A 14,698-nucleotide genomic window follows, 5' to 3' on the forward strand; every position below is an offset into this window, starting at 1 on the left:
TATGTTCGAAGCGTAAAACAGGAAAGAACTCAGCTCCTGCCCTGCGGGGTGTTACAGCTACGGCCACAGGTCAAGGCTGTCGTTGTGTCAGGTCAAGGCTGCAGCTCTGGGTGGGGGTTACACAGGGAGGGAACTGTTGCACAATGTATCTAAGTCTTTGTATTTAAAAGCCACATCTCCATGTATTTTAAAAAGGCATTGAGTCACCACATCCAAAATTTATTCTCCTTCTTTCTAGGGATGTGTTGTTCACTCAGATAATAAGTAGAAAGTTTTCCCTTGGTTTAACATGTTACGAGTGAATGTCACCACATACGTTTCAGGCACTGAGCTAGAAAGCCAATACAGATATCCCCCAACTTATGATGGGGTTATATCCTGGTAAATCCCTCCTAAGTTGAAAATATCATACGTCAAAAATGCGTTACTACGCCTAACCCACCTGACATCGGCGCTTAGCCCAGCCCACCTTAAACGCGCTCAGAACACTTACACTGGCCTACCGTTGGGTGAAACCACCTCTCCGCCACGGCCCAGCATCATAAGAGCCTTTTGTACTGCGTACCGCTAGCCCAGGCAAAGATCAGAACTCAAATTACGGTTTCTACTCAACACACATCGCTTTTTGCCTCACTGTAAAGTTGAAAAATTGTGTTGAACCATTGTAAGTTGGGGGTCCGTCTGTATTTTAAAACTGGGAGATTCCTTCATAAAGAATCTATCTTTTAGGGTTTTCTCAAAAAAGCTGGCAAGTCTGGACCCCCACTGAAAGTGCCAGGAGCAAAGCAGAGTAGAGGAGAGACCGACTCCAGTCTGCCAGGCAAACGGGCCCCAGCAGCCGGCATGCCCGCCCAGCCCGCTGTCTTGGAGCAGGTCCAGGGCGCTGCTGTGTGTCACCTGCCTCATCTGTGGGAGCGTGCCACCCTCCTTTAAATATGCAGACTTGTCCCTCCCTCAGAAGGCATGTCAAGTCAGCAGCCACCATAGATATCGAAGGATGAAGTCGAAAACAAGGACTTCTAAGCATCTGTCCTGCGACAGAGAGATTGTCTTCCATATGGTTGTGTGACCCCTGTACCCTATGGGGTCCTCAGTCCTGGGCACAGTGTGGGTTCCTCCCCGCACCCAAACCATTGCACCATCCTAGGAAATGCCACTTCGGGTGTCTGGTGTTGGGGGGTGGGGCACGCCGGCATCGGGTTGGTATTTTAAGGGTTCTGATGTTAGTTGTTGCCTCTTGTTGGCACTTGGAGCGGGGGTGGCATCAGGACTTGCTCATTGCATTCTTGACAGATTTTGCTGTTGCCTTAAAAAGAATCTCCAGCCTTGGGGAGTCAGGCCGGCTGGCCGGTGTGGACTTTCTGTGCAGAGTCACCAAGCCTCATTTGATCGTGCACAGTGATTTACGAGCCACCCTGGCTGCCTTTGAGCAAAACCAGCATAGGCGTCTTTCCCAGGGGAGCTGCAGCTGGGCTGGAGGGGCCGGCCAGCTTCCTTTGGAAAGCACTCCAGGGGTCTGTCCTCACTCCAGCCTCTCTTCTCTTTATCCCTTTAAGGCTTCGAGGAAACACTTTCTCTCCTGAGGAAATGGAGAGGCTCAGCCACAGGGACGCCAGACTCTTGCTTTGATGTCTCCAGGCCAAGGTCCTCCCAGTCTGTGTGCGAGGGGGCCGTGGCTCTGGAGCCCAGGAGCCGGATTCCACCTGGCAGCGGCCCATTCAGATGGAGCCCTGTCCCCAGGCCTAGGGCGGATGTTGTACATCTCCTTCATCCTGGCAGAGGAAGGAGCATCAGCGCTCTTCGGAGCAGGCGTTTGCCATCAAGTTCTTCCCACGATTCGATCCACAGGCGGTAGCAAAGGAGCAGCCCCTTATAACGTGGGGCCGGCCTCCGGGGGTTTGCCGAGTGCCTGTGGGCGCAGAGACCTGGATCCACGGGAGAGGCCCCTTCCCACCCCGCTCGCCATGAGGAGAGGTGTTCAGGAAGGAACTGTCTGCCACGTCGCAGCTCCTGGGTAGGCGTCCAGGCCGTTCCCCACATCCGGTTCCTCCGCTCATCCTGGACCCCGCACGTGGCACTTCTCTGCTGGAGGATTACGAAGATCAGTGTTCTCAGCTTTGCTGCTTCCCGTATGGCTGCCCGCTGCCCATCTCCCAGCCTGGGAGGGGTTGCGATTTACCCCTTTCTCCTTTCCGGTACTTAAGATGTTATTGGGAGGGGACACATGACAGCCATTTAGCCCCCAAGATATTCTAGATTTGCAAAAAAAATATGTCCATCTATAGCTGCCATCACACATGGACTTTTATTTCCAGCGAAGTCAATTACTCTTCCATGAAGCCTTTAGAAACAACTCGCCATCCAAATGCAGCTTTTAAAAATTCGTCTGCGTCAGAATTTTGAACGGCCTCACTAGGTTTCTGGTTTCTGGTTGATGCTCATGAACTGAATTCTGAGAGCAGACTTCCAAAATATACCCCTAAGAGTCAGTTCCGTTTTCTTCGTGCCAGAATGCTTTAGGATATAAAGTTATGGATCAAAGGTTTACAGGGGCAAAATCAAAGGCCCTTCCTTTCAAGCAGATGTGTGTTTGGATTTTTCGAGAGGGTGCATGTTGTAGCTTTTGTAAATTGTCAGTGCTGTGCAAGTGTTATTATTTTAAACGTTATTATTTGTGAAACCTGGTTAATATTTATAAACCACTTTGTGTTATTCTCCCAAGTTTATATTTTTATTAAAAAAAAAAAAACAACTGTGAATTTTATGCTGTAAATGATCACAGAGAAAACTAATGAATCGCCAGAGCTACCCTCCTTGTGACCAGATATTTTTAAATGTCCTTGCCACCTGTCAAATATTAAATATTAAAGCACAATTTTCTACTTGGAGGGGCGGGTGGGAATGATGTGTTCGACCAGATAATGTATCGCTTAAGGCAAAAGCAATTTTTAGGAATAGCCTCGCTATTGAAACAGATTTGGCTTTGGTGACATCTAAGCTGCGGAAGCCTCTGGCTGAAGATGTGAGGGGCCCCTGGGCCTCCTCCATTCTCTCCAAGTGGCTCCCAGAGTCTTTCCCAGGAGAAGGATGAAGATTTGGGCACGGCTTTTCTCAGCCAGCAGCCTCCTGGGTAGGCCCCGCTGAAGTAATTCCTAGCTGCATTGGACCAGCAACGGCTCAGGCGTCTGCTTACTGAAGGCAGGTCTGCTTCTTTGAAAGGTTTTGCGTGTTCCTGTCTCGTTAAATGCTTTCGGCATTTCCCCAGGCTCCTGCGTGTGGCCCTGTCTGTGGGTTCTCTTTGCTGGTGGCGCGAGGTTCTGTCCAGACCACTGTTTCTGATAGAGGACGGGAGGAGGGTGGAGACGGGCCTGGCTTCTCTGAGCTGTGAACACAGCAGCCCCTTTGCTGGCGCTACCTTCCTGAAGCCCAGTTAGTAATCATCCACGAGCCAGATGCGTTAGGACAACTGGCGGGTGAACAGCAGATGTGGTTCCTGTTCTCATGGCACTTATGGCGAGGGACGAGGGAGAGGCAGGCAGAAAACAGATAAACTGCAAAATAAATGAAATATGGTCCACTGTGGTGAGTGCTGGGAAGGAAATCCACAAAGGTCCTGGGTAATGGGAAGCCTGCAGATCGGGGGTCGGTTCTACAAGGAGGTGACAGGTGAGCTGTGAGCCCAGGAATGAGAAGGGGCTGCCCATGATGGGGACAAGGGGAGCATTCCAGTCACAGGGAACAAGCTGTGCAAAGACCCTGCCATGGGAAAGAGCCTGGTACATGCTGTACGATGAGTAATGGCCCCCAAAATACCCAGGTCCTAATCCCTGGGACATGTGAATGTCGCCTTATATGGCGGAAGGGACTTTAAAGAGGAGATCTTGCGATGGGGAGATTATCTTAGGTGATCTGGATAGGCTCTCGGTGCAACCACAGGTATCTTGATAAGAGGCCAAGGAAGGTTTGACACTGGAGTAGAAGGCAATGTGATCACTAGAGTAAGATGCTGTACTGCTGGCTTTGAAGGTGGAGGAGGGGGTCCCGTGGACCAAGGAATGCAGCTCTAGAAGCTGGAAAAGGCAAAGACACATTCACCGCTGTGACCTCTGTGGAGGAGTGCAGACATGCTGCCACCTTGGTTCGAGGACTGTAAGAGAATCAATCTGTGTCATGTTAAGCCACCAAGTTTGTGGCAATTTATTATGGCAGCCGTAGAAAACTAATATGGTATGTTTGAGGCAAGCTAAGCGGGGGAGTGTTGCCAGTAGGGTTTGGAGAGGTAGGCGGGGCCAGTCGCGAAGGGCCTAGGTGGCCATGGTCAAGAGTCTGGTCTTGATCGTAGAATAACGGCAAGCCGTCAGAGAGTTCTAAGTAGGGGGATGCAACCCAGTTACGTTTAAAGATTTTTTTTTGCTACTGGAGGGATGCAGAGGAGTCGGGGTGAGAGGAAGAGCAAGCGGGGGACCTCCTAGGACTACCTGGAAGCTACTGCAGTCAAGTGCCAGGCGGCTGGCCTAAGCTGGCACCGGTGGAGGTGGAGAGAAGGTGGGATTCTGGAGACATTCCGCAGGCGGCTTCCCAAGTACCGGAGGAGAGGGATGAGGGAAAGGGAAGAGCCAGGATGACTCCTTGATTTCTGACTTGAGTCACCCGGGAGCCTGGAGAAGACAGGCTGGAACCGTGTTTGCGAGAGGGAGGGACTTCTGTTTTAGACCGTCACGTTGGGGACATCTAAGTGGAGAAATCAAGTGAAGACATTCAGTTTACGGTGTGAGTCTGGAGCCTGCGGGAGAGGTCACTGCCATACACAATAGCATGGGTGTCCTCGGTGTTGAAAGTGGGGTGGGTCCTTGGGCCTGGACGATGTAGGTCAGGGAGAGATTACGGAGCGAGGAGGATTCAGGAGGGCCTGGGTGAGTGCGGTGCTGGGACCTGGGTGGGTGATGACTGTCAGGGCTCAGAGCGGAAGATGCTTCCTAACTTTCGGGAGGTCCAGCGGATCCGCTGATAGCATTCTAGGCCTGTGCAGGTAACTCATGAACTAGGACTCTCAGTCTTCGAGTTCTCTAATAGGGAGGTTACCTGAAAGGCGCGGGCTCAGGACCAGCGGCTTATCCGGGAGCAGACAGATTCCACGATTGTGGCTGATAATACTTACGTGCAGAAAAAAAAAAGAGATCCGAGTGGGAGTATTTTTTAAAGAGCTGCAGACTTTAATCATACTCGCCATCATCCTAGAAGGAAAAAAAGTCAATCTGAGTGTTTCCCCCCCAACAGTGCCAAAACCAGATGCTGAAATGAATACACACCACGGAAATGTGGGAGGTGCAGCCAGGTTCCAAGTGGGCTGAGCTGAGACTCAGCATCTTTACATTATTGCACCAACACGGATTCCTGCCTCCTTCCCCGCTGGGGAAGGCCGCGTGGGTGAAGCACGCAGCCGCGAGAGCACACACCTGGCCATGTCCACATTTGATGGATGCATAGCCTCGGGCCCTGGGTGGCAGGTTACCGGTGAGCAGCAAGGTCCCGAATGACACTGGGGACCGGCCTGGGCAGTTTCCCTTGGAGAATTGCGTTGGGGAGGGACTGCGGCTGTGCAGACTGGCCTCCACAATCTTTAGGGTCCCCTTTTTGCTCTAAATTTACTCCCTCCTGTTATCACTTCCAGAACAATCCACATATCCAGCCCCCTAAGCACGCTAAGCACTACTGTTCCCCCATCAAGCACCCCGAAAACCCTTTCTTTCAGGAATGCTGCACCCTTTTTTACTCAGACAACTTCTTTCTCGACACCTCCTCCTCCTCCTCACCTGCTCCCCCCGCCCCCAGGAAATAAGGGGCTCCTTTTGACTAGTGGCCCTGCTTCTGACTCTGATCCCCACAGACCAGCCCCTGCTGTGATCTGAACTCTCCAGGACTTCCCGTGTGGCGCGGGGTGACAGCCAAGGTCTCATGCTGGCCTGGCCCACCCCCGTGTGCTCCCTGGCCTCCCCCTTGTCTCGCACACCCCTGTACTCTGCACTCCAGCCACCTGGGCGTCCCTCGACAGTGCCAAGCACCCTGCCACTTCCAGAACTTTGCAACCGCCTCTTTTCTAGACAGTGGCAGGGCCGGCTCTCTCATTTCCTTCAGATCTTTGTTTGAAAAATGTCATCTCGTTGAGGGGGTTCTTTCTGGAACGTTCTCCCTAAAACAGCAGCCCCCAAACACTCTCTCCTCCCCTGCTCTGCTTACCTTCGACTTCTCAGCATGTGCTACCTGATGTACAGGTGTTTCTTCCTTCCCCTAGGATGTCAGCTCTAGGAGAACGGGGGCCACGCTCACTGCAGTGTCCCCAGAGTCGAGACAATGCCTAGCGCATAGTAGGTGCTCACATATTTGTTGAATGAATGGGGAATTCACTCTTCTTAAAGGGGGCAGAAGATAGAAGGTGGGGCAGATTGTAATAACGAAAAACCCTTTTCCTGATACCATTAGTGTCCCCTTCCTGAAAGAGGAAGTTTTCCTGGGGCAGAATCATTCCTGAAGTACCTACCACTCAAAACGGGATTCCATCTGTCGCCCAAATGTCCCCTTTGATGAAGAGCACTGAACCCCTCTTCTCCATGTGCCTGTGTTTCAAATCCCACAGAAATCATTTGGCCTTGATCACAGCAAACAGCTTCCACAGGAGAGCATGGATTTATAGTTCAGCTGGATTAAGGGTGATTAAAGTAATCCCTTTGATCTCACCAAAGAGAACTTTGGTGACCAGAGTCAAAGCCCCCCAGACAGAATGCACCCGCAGTGTCCACTCGCTAGGCGGGAGGGACATCAGCGAGAGGGCGGACTCTCAGCTCACGCACTGATGGACACGCGGACCTGCTGCGCCCCATGGGAAGGCACCGCTGCAGTGTCCCTGCCCGCGGGACGCCTGGTCTAGTTCTCCCGGGGTTTAGAGGTTCATTCTGAATGTGCCTGTTCGCAGCAGTGGTGGGAAAAGGATGGAGCCACGGCGGGAGTGGGGGTGGGGTGGGGGTGGGGGGCGCTGAACAGCTGGAAACTGCCATTCCCGGATTGCGGGGGAGCGGGGCCTGGCGGGGAGTTCGCTTTAGGCTGCGTGGCGTGGAGATGCCCAGCGGGCAGCAGGATAGAAACACCGAAGGTGGTGAGGCTGGAGGTGGGAGGAGCCTGGGGTACCACCCGGGAAGCGCGGGGCAGGGGTCTGACTGGAAACGGTGACCCTGCTTAAAACGTCAGAGGGTTCCCGCCGCTCTGGGGATGAGACCAGCTCCTGCTCCTGTTTCTCCCTGACCGGCCTTCTGCGCCCACACTCTCCGGGCTGGGCTCGGTGTCTTTCGGTTCCTGCAGCCTGTCACGCGCACTCCCGTTCCCTCGCCTGCAGTGCTCCGCCCTCACCGCTGAGGGCCAGTCATCTGTCCTACCCCAGCTCAGAGGTGATTTCCCCAAACAGGCCTTCGCTGAGCGTCTACCACCTTCTCTGTGTGCTCACAGCGGTTCTCATGAGTTCCCACTCTCACCAGGGTAATTAAGTGATCTTGTAATTAGTCATTAGTCATTTCGGGTCTGCCTTCCTTGCCAGAGGGCATGAGTGGCCTCTCTCTTGTAGCTGCCGTGTTTCTTGGTGACCAGCTCAATAACCCCGGGGCCACAACCTAAACGAGGGGTGGGAGGTGGAGGGTAGGTAGAGGTGATCAAGCTGGCCTGGAGCCATCTACAAAGACCCTTGGAAGAGGGTGGACTTTGGCTAGGCCTTAAAGGAAGGATTTGGAAGGCAGAGAGGGTGGGCATTTCCGCTGGAGAATCTGTCTAAACAGAGGTGGGGAGAGCACTGGCCTGAAGTCAGGAGAAGGAGGGTCTCAGTTCACCTCTTGGGTGACTGGGGACAAGTTATTTTCCTCTCTGGACCTTCATCTCCCATCCGTAAAACGAGAGGCTGGCTTATTAAAGACTGCAAATGATAGCACCATGACACCATTCCCCGCCTCATGCCCTGGCGGACGTCTCTCTTGACCCTGTGAACTTGAACACAGCTTTCAGCATTCAGCACGACGTTCTAAGCCATTACCAACTGATAGGAGACAGTTCTTGAGATAAGCCCTGTTTATCAGGCATGGCTTGGAAAAATATCTCTCGGATGAAGCTTGACACTCTGATTCGGGGAACGTGTGACAGGATCGAGCTAGGGAAAGCACTCCTGAAGCGGAGGACTCGGCAGCATCGAAGGCCATCATCACAAAGGACATGAAGATGTCCTAGTCCAGGGGTGGCAAACTCAGATGCCTCAGGGGCCAGTAGGTAACGTAGATGAGAGACGTGTGCCAAGAAGAAAAGCGGGGAATGGTGAGGAGTGTGGCAAGAGAGAGAACGAAAGGGTAAAAGGATTGTCCTGTGTAAAAGGATTTGAGACCTTCTTCTCCCCTCCGCTTCCTCCCCCACCCCCGCCCCTACTGTCTGGGTTCAGCGGAAACAGTCTTCAGGCTGAACTTTTCTCCCAGACTGTGACCTCTGAGTCCTACAACTTTATTGGAGAATCTAGATCTAGAAGGGGAACGGTGTCGCCTAAGGCCACTGTGAGCTGGGCCTGTTGGTTTCCATGTTATTGCTTTCTGTGCAGTGAGGTCGTGAAGCGTGGGAAGCAGAATAAGGATGGATTAGGAGGGACGAGAGTGGACTGAGGCTTAGGTTTTCAAAGCTATCCATTTCATCCTGGATGATCATGGCTAGGGAGATGGCGGATGGTGTACTAGTACTGTTAGAAATCACTCACGTGACTTCTTTTATGTACTCACTGGTTTAAATTCCCCAGATCTTCAGAAATGTCACTTTCCACTGGGGAAATTTTCCCTCTCATGATTAAACATACATACACACACACACACACACACACACCTCTTCCTCGATATTACTCACCTTCTCCTGTAATTGGTACTTAAAATGTCAAAGGAGAAGGAATTAATTAACAAGAGTATCCAGTGCAGCAAAGCATGCTGCAAGGCTCTGGGACTGATTATAAAAAGCACTTCCTTAAATATTTTGAGCACTTTTGGGAATCACAAACCTCCCTTCTAATTGAAAGATCCTTAACTACACCCCAAGTCCTGGCTGGTGGCCAGGGGCGCAGAGCTGAGTGAGGCGGCTGTGGCAATCCTTTTTTCAGCACCCCGGGGAGACCTCCCTCCAACCTGGGGTGGCAACGGAGGTTCAGGAACAGCAAGAGTCCAGGCCGAATCTGAGGGAGAGGAAGACATTTAACCCGACTGAGCTCCCCCTGTGCTCAGGAACACAGGAGGAAAAGCGGGGAATGGTGAGGAGTGTGACAACTTTGCACACGTTATTTCACGATTATCTCCATTTTACAGATGAGAAAATTGAGGCTCAGCGTGGTTGTGAGATCCCCATGTCACGCTGCTCCTTATTGAAAGCACAGAGGATGCAAACTCAGGTCTGATTCTAAAGCGTTGCTTTTTCATGGAATCCTGAAATCCTACTCCCAGCTGGAGCCTAGACGGCTCCCCCACCCCAGCCCCAAACTCCCGGTCTACGGAGTTCTGACAGCTGAGCCTGGAGCCGAGACCCAGGCTCGGGAGGCGGAGCGGGAAGATGCACGGTGCCCCACCCCGCCCCGATGTCAGCCAACCGCGACGCGGCACCCGCCGTCTGTCGCCCAATCAGCCACGGCGCCCGCCCCCGCCCCCCGCTGTCCCTTTGGCTCCACCGAGCTTGACGGAACGGAAAGTTCCTACGGCGCGCTCCGGACCGGCAGCCATTGGAAGAAGGTCTGTCACAGTGCAGCCCAATCAGAGCGTGCGCAGGGACGCCGCTCGGGCTATGATTGGGTAGCGCGGCGGTTGGCCCCGCCCAGCCCCGCCCTCCCCCGCGGGCCGTCCGGAGGCGGGGCAGGTGGGGGCGGGCCTAGGTAGCAGGTTCGGCTGCGCGGGGGCGCGCGTCGGAGGTAAATACTAGAGCGGTGGGTGTGGGGCGCCGGGGCCGGCCCGCGACCGGGGCCAGCGAGGCAGGGGACGGGGCGACGCCCGGCCGCCCGAGGTGAGTGAGTGATGGGGCGGCGGCACTGGCGAGCGCTGGGCCGCTGGGTCCCCTCGGGCGCCCCTCCCCGGCCTCCGGGCGCCTCGAGCCGCCGCTGTGGCCGTCTGGCCCTCGCCGCCCACCCGTTAGTTGTCGCGGCCCCGAGCGGGTCAGGCCCGCGGGGTGCTGAGCCCGCTGACGTCAGCCCGGGCTTCCCCACGCCCGGGGCTTCCCCAATCCCCGGGCCCCCCAGAGAGGGCTCCCGAGTGGTGGGAGTGGGGTGACCGCCGCCGGGACCCGCAGAGGAGAGGGGACTGGCGTGGGAGCAGCGCAGGAAACCGTCTCTCCCTGTTTGGCTCTGCATTTGCAGATGGGGAAACCGAGGCACGGGCCGCCGGCCGGCTCCGTCGGGAGCCCGGGGCTCGATTATTGCATATGTGTGCGGTGGGGCGTCTGGATGGATCGGTTTTGGGGTGTGTGTGGCTCTTGTCCAGGAAGAGCAGTCGGGGTTCAGGCCTCGCTAATGGCGTGTTCTGCCTTTTTCTTTCAGTTTTCTCCTTTCCAGGATGAGCATGGTTTTTACGCCACCCCGAGTTCCTTAGTTGAAAGGTGCGCTCTGTTGAAACAAGGTATTCTTTCCTTCTCCTTCTTTTCGTTTTTCTTTATTCTATTAACAGTCTGCGGGGCAATCCTCAAGTCTTGAAGGAAGACAGTGTTTCCGAGTTTGGTTCTCAGCAGGGTCAGCTGCCCGGTCGTTCACGTCCTTGGCATCGTTTCTATTGCATCCCGCGGCGTTTGCATGTTTTAGAGTGGTTGTCATCTTCCAGACACCAAGCCCTTCCGTCGTCTCCCAGTCCCTTCCTCTCCCCAGCCTCCCTGTATCCTTAGCTCATCTAAGGAGCATTCCCTACCTTGCCTTTGAATTCTGGCTCATAGGTGTCTTAATAAGATTATTCCTATTGCAGGCCGTGCCTTAGGGTGGGGTAGGGGGTGGGGCAGGATCCAGGCCTTGAGAGAAGGTGTTCATTCAAGTTTTGGTTTTCTGCACACCCCCACGTGTCCCAAGTAGGCTGAATGGCCTTCAGAATCTAGCTGGGGGTTTGCCACTGGGAAGTGGGTGGATTTGAAGTAGGACAGTATTGGGAGAAAATGATTCGCTGGAAATTCTTGTGGAGGTTCATGTAGTGTGAATGTAGATAACACCCAGCACATTCTCTAACGTTCAGCTGCAAAATTTTATAGCATTCTTGCGAAGAAGCCTTCCTTTGGGTGGCAACTCTTGTGAAGTGCTGATAAGGCACGACACTTGTCATGTAAAACAAGCATTCGGAAGCGATGATTGCTTGTGGTCTGGCATGCCTCAACTGTGATTTTGTTTGGTTCGAGAATGTCTTTAACACGAGAAGAGAAAAAGGAATAAGTATCCCGTTCATCCGACGATTAGTATCTTTTCCTGATTGTCACACTATGATCTGAAATTTGTTGCGGTCCTTTTACTGGTTGTAGAGAATTTGTAGGCACCAGGCATGGTGTGAGAATCTAGGAAGCCAGTTTCAGATGAGCCTCAAACAAGTCGTTTTCGCAGTTGTGAAATTCTCCTGTTCGTTCTTCTTACACGTGTAACAATGAAGTGGCGTAAAAATTGACCATGACTTCGTTATGGATTAGAGTTATTATTTTCTAGAGAATTAGGTAAAAATCATTAAATACTCCCAACTCTTGAGTCTTTTACTTTTGACTTGGAGAAAGCTAATCACTAATCAGGATAAGGAAATGGAATTTTAGTTTTCACTGTTATCACCTGAGTGAACCATGTCATCCATTGCTTATGTCCTGAACGCCTACCATATTGGCGGGCACGGGTTTGGGCACGAGGACTATAAAGATGAGAGACTTGGGGAATTCATGGTCTGGAACTGCAGTGGCCAGACTTCACTCTGGTGAGACAGCAGATGTCCCTGTTCTTCTGCCATGAATATGCAGGTGTGGGAGCCGGACTTTTTTCTTAACCTTATAAATCCCATTTGTTTGAGGGACTGAATACTTGTGTGCTTGGGTCACCAGTTAATCCACGAGGACAGTTAAAGCCAACTGTCTCTTTTCTGGTTGCAGAATCTCTGTATTTCTATTCTTTTGCTGTTTAGGAATATAACAACTTGTTCTTTTAGTGAGTGATATTCTTTCTTAAAGTGGAATTATTCTGACTATCCAGAGGTGTGTTTTCTTTCTTTGGTATTCACGCTGACCTTCCTGCCTCTCTACCATTTATAATCAGGGGCAGTATTTCAGTATTGTAATTTTTATTCTTATTTAGATAGGCTCCTGTGGTTTTTAGAACAAGTCGGAATATCTCTGGAGATGCAAACTGTTCTTGAATTAGATGTCTTTGTTTTCTTCAATGAAGTTCTTTGAACAATATAACCTGATAACTCGAGAATCAAAGTGACATTGTATCTTCTAGATAAGTTAACCATTGTCAATTTTATGTAGCTAATTCTGTTCATTTGTACTATATGTGATCTTTTAGAACATGATATTTCTGACCTTGAATAAAACTTGATGATCATCTTTTTATTGCATAGAGAGAAACTGATAAATATTTGTGTCTTCTAACCCTCATCTTAGTTTAATGACTATTTTACAATTAAATTCTCCTTTACTCAGAATCCAGATGGTCAGCGAGCTCAGATAACCAGATACATTTTCAAATCTTTGTGACCCCGAGCTGTTCCTCATCTCGAATGTTGTCAGAGAAAGGCCTCCTGTTCCATGTGGTTTTAGGGCTAACTATATTACTGTGTATTCTAGTGCTTTGATAATCTTCATTTGATACTTATAGTAATTATCAGGATATCATAATCACTCAATTTTCCTGCCTGAAATAAGTACGATGGTATTTAGATGAATCATTTGTGATATACTAACAGTCAAAGTAAACTGTACTATGAGAGGCGATTTTTTAACAATTAGACCCGAAAGGTAGTCAGAGGACTGTGGCATACCTTCCTCCTTCTGTATTTTTCCGTGTCTGACACTGTGCTAGGGCATACAAATATTGAACAAACCGACACTTTCTTTGAATATTAAAGAACTCACTGACAATGCGATTCGAATCTTTCCCAGATAGTCCTGGGTCAGTTTTTACAGCTTGGGGTTCTTAATTTAACTGTCGTGCACATCGCAGTGAACGAAGAATATTGGCATTCTGTTCTTTCTAAAGGGACAGAAAGTCTCTTTATTAACATATTTCTGCTGTCATGCTATATTGGGCTATATTAATAATCATTAAATTCATCCTCTTGTATGCATCTAGAGTAGAGCCAGAAAGTTTTCCTTTATAGTTTCTCTATCAGTCGGAATGAAGAGAATCGGTTTTTAATACGGTAGTTCCAAACCTATTCTTTTTTAATGTATCCTTTCTAAAAGAGGAAAGACCGCGTTGTATTTTTGGATAATGCTTTTTAAATATTTTATAACTTTTGCCTTGGCTGTTCTAATTGTCTTACATGACAATTATTGAGTCTAAGCTTACTCCCACTCGTGCTAATGCAAGTTAGAGAAAAATTATTGTTCCTTGTGTGGTTCACTGTAAAATATGGTTCCTGATAACCATTGTTAAATTGCCATTAACCTTTTTATAAGTCAGAGTAGTTTTATCAAATTTTATTGTGAACTGTCTCGTAAATGATTTTCAGAAAACACTTTTGTAATCAAATTCACTTAAAACAGTATCCTGATGCATTCATGTAGTAATTTAGTTTTGTCTTGGTAATCTTTCGTTAGCACCGATGGTTTTATTTTAAATTGTGACATGAATTGTTAAGCTTAGAGAACCAATAGAGTAGGCGTTGTTGGCATAAAATAATCATCAAGATTAAAGGAAGTTCTTAATTTTAATTTATGAAGGCATAATTTTTAGGAATTAAAAAAATATATTTTTTTCAAAATAGAATTGCCATTCTTCAAAAAAATCTTTTGGCCGAAAATATTCCAGTACGCTTTAAAGAGAGCAGAACAACTCCTCACTTTTTTAGAAGTCGCTTTTTTACCATCTCAGCCTTCTGGGACCAAGCAAACATCAGCGCAGTATTATTATCGAATATGCCTGCAATAAGGCCCATACACATCACATTACTCCTTAAAAGACCTGTTCATAATGTATATGTTTTGTTATTGTTATCTTTTTCTTTTTTTTTTTTTACACACCCACATATTTTATCACCTGACTTTTCAGAACTGATTAGAAGCCATAAGATGGAAAGCAACAAGGCCCTAAAAGGAGGCAAATGCATACTGCAGGAAACCACAGAAAATGGCCGATTGCAAGGGAAACGAGTAGTCTGTCAGTCAGTCTAGAAAGCAGACACAGGCACCCAGGAAGCACAGTCTAAAGCCTTTTAACAAAGTAACAAATACCGTCGACACGTAATAATTTAGATTCATATTGGGAAATCAGTGATCGAGAAAAAAAAATATGGCTATTTCCTAGTTGAAAAATTTACAAAGAATTTTTCATTTTTGTACTTCATTTTTGTACTCTAAAGGAATAGAGATAAATTAAGGGCTTGGGCGGTTGTTTAGGTTGCCCTCGTGAAGGGGTTTTGTTTCGGTGGTGCCAGAGGTGGGCTTCCACAGGTGTCTTATGTAAGTGGCAGATATAAACCGATCC

General features: G+C 49.8%; 2 protein-coding genes across 4 annotated transcripts in view; both read left to right on the top strand.

The window, feature by feature from the left end:
- NOD2 (nucleotide binding oligomerization domain containing 2) overlaps window positions 1–2,759 on the top strand; it is a 32,221-nt gene extending 29,462 nt beyond the window's left edge. For all 3 annotated transcript variants that reach the window (XM_015586970.2, XM_006908750.3, XM_015586971.2), the window contains one exon: window positions 1,557–2,759. In XM_015586970.2, the coding sequence (XP_015442456.1) occupies window positions 1,557–1,629 (73 nt within the window). In that variant the 3' untranslated portion in view covers window positions 1,630–2,759. The remainder of the gene's footprint in view (window positions 1–1,556) is intronic.
- Window positions 2,760–9,928: 7,169 nt separating this feature from the next.
- CYLD (CYLD lysine 63 deubiquitinase) overlaps window positions 9,929–14,698 on the top strand; it is a 41,728-nt gene continuing 36,958 nt past the window's right edge. The window contains exons 1-2 of the mRNA XM_025044597.1: window positions 9,929–10,050; window positions 10,580–10,658. The gene's annotated coding sequence lies outside the window, so the exon portion shown is untranslated. The remainder of the gene's footprint in view (window positions 10,051–10,579; window positions 10,659–14,698) is intronic.

Source organism: Pteropus alecto, unplaced genomic scaffold (genome assembly GCF_000325575.1).
Source record: "Pteropus alecto unplaced genomic scaffold, ASM32557v1 scaffold123, whole genome shotgun sequence".
Classification (NCBI taxonomy): Eukaryota; Metazoa; Chordata; class Mammalia; order Chiroptera; family Pteropodidae; genus Pteropus; species Pteropus alecto.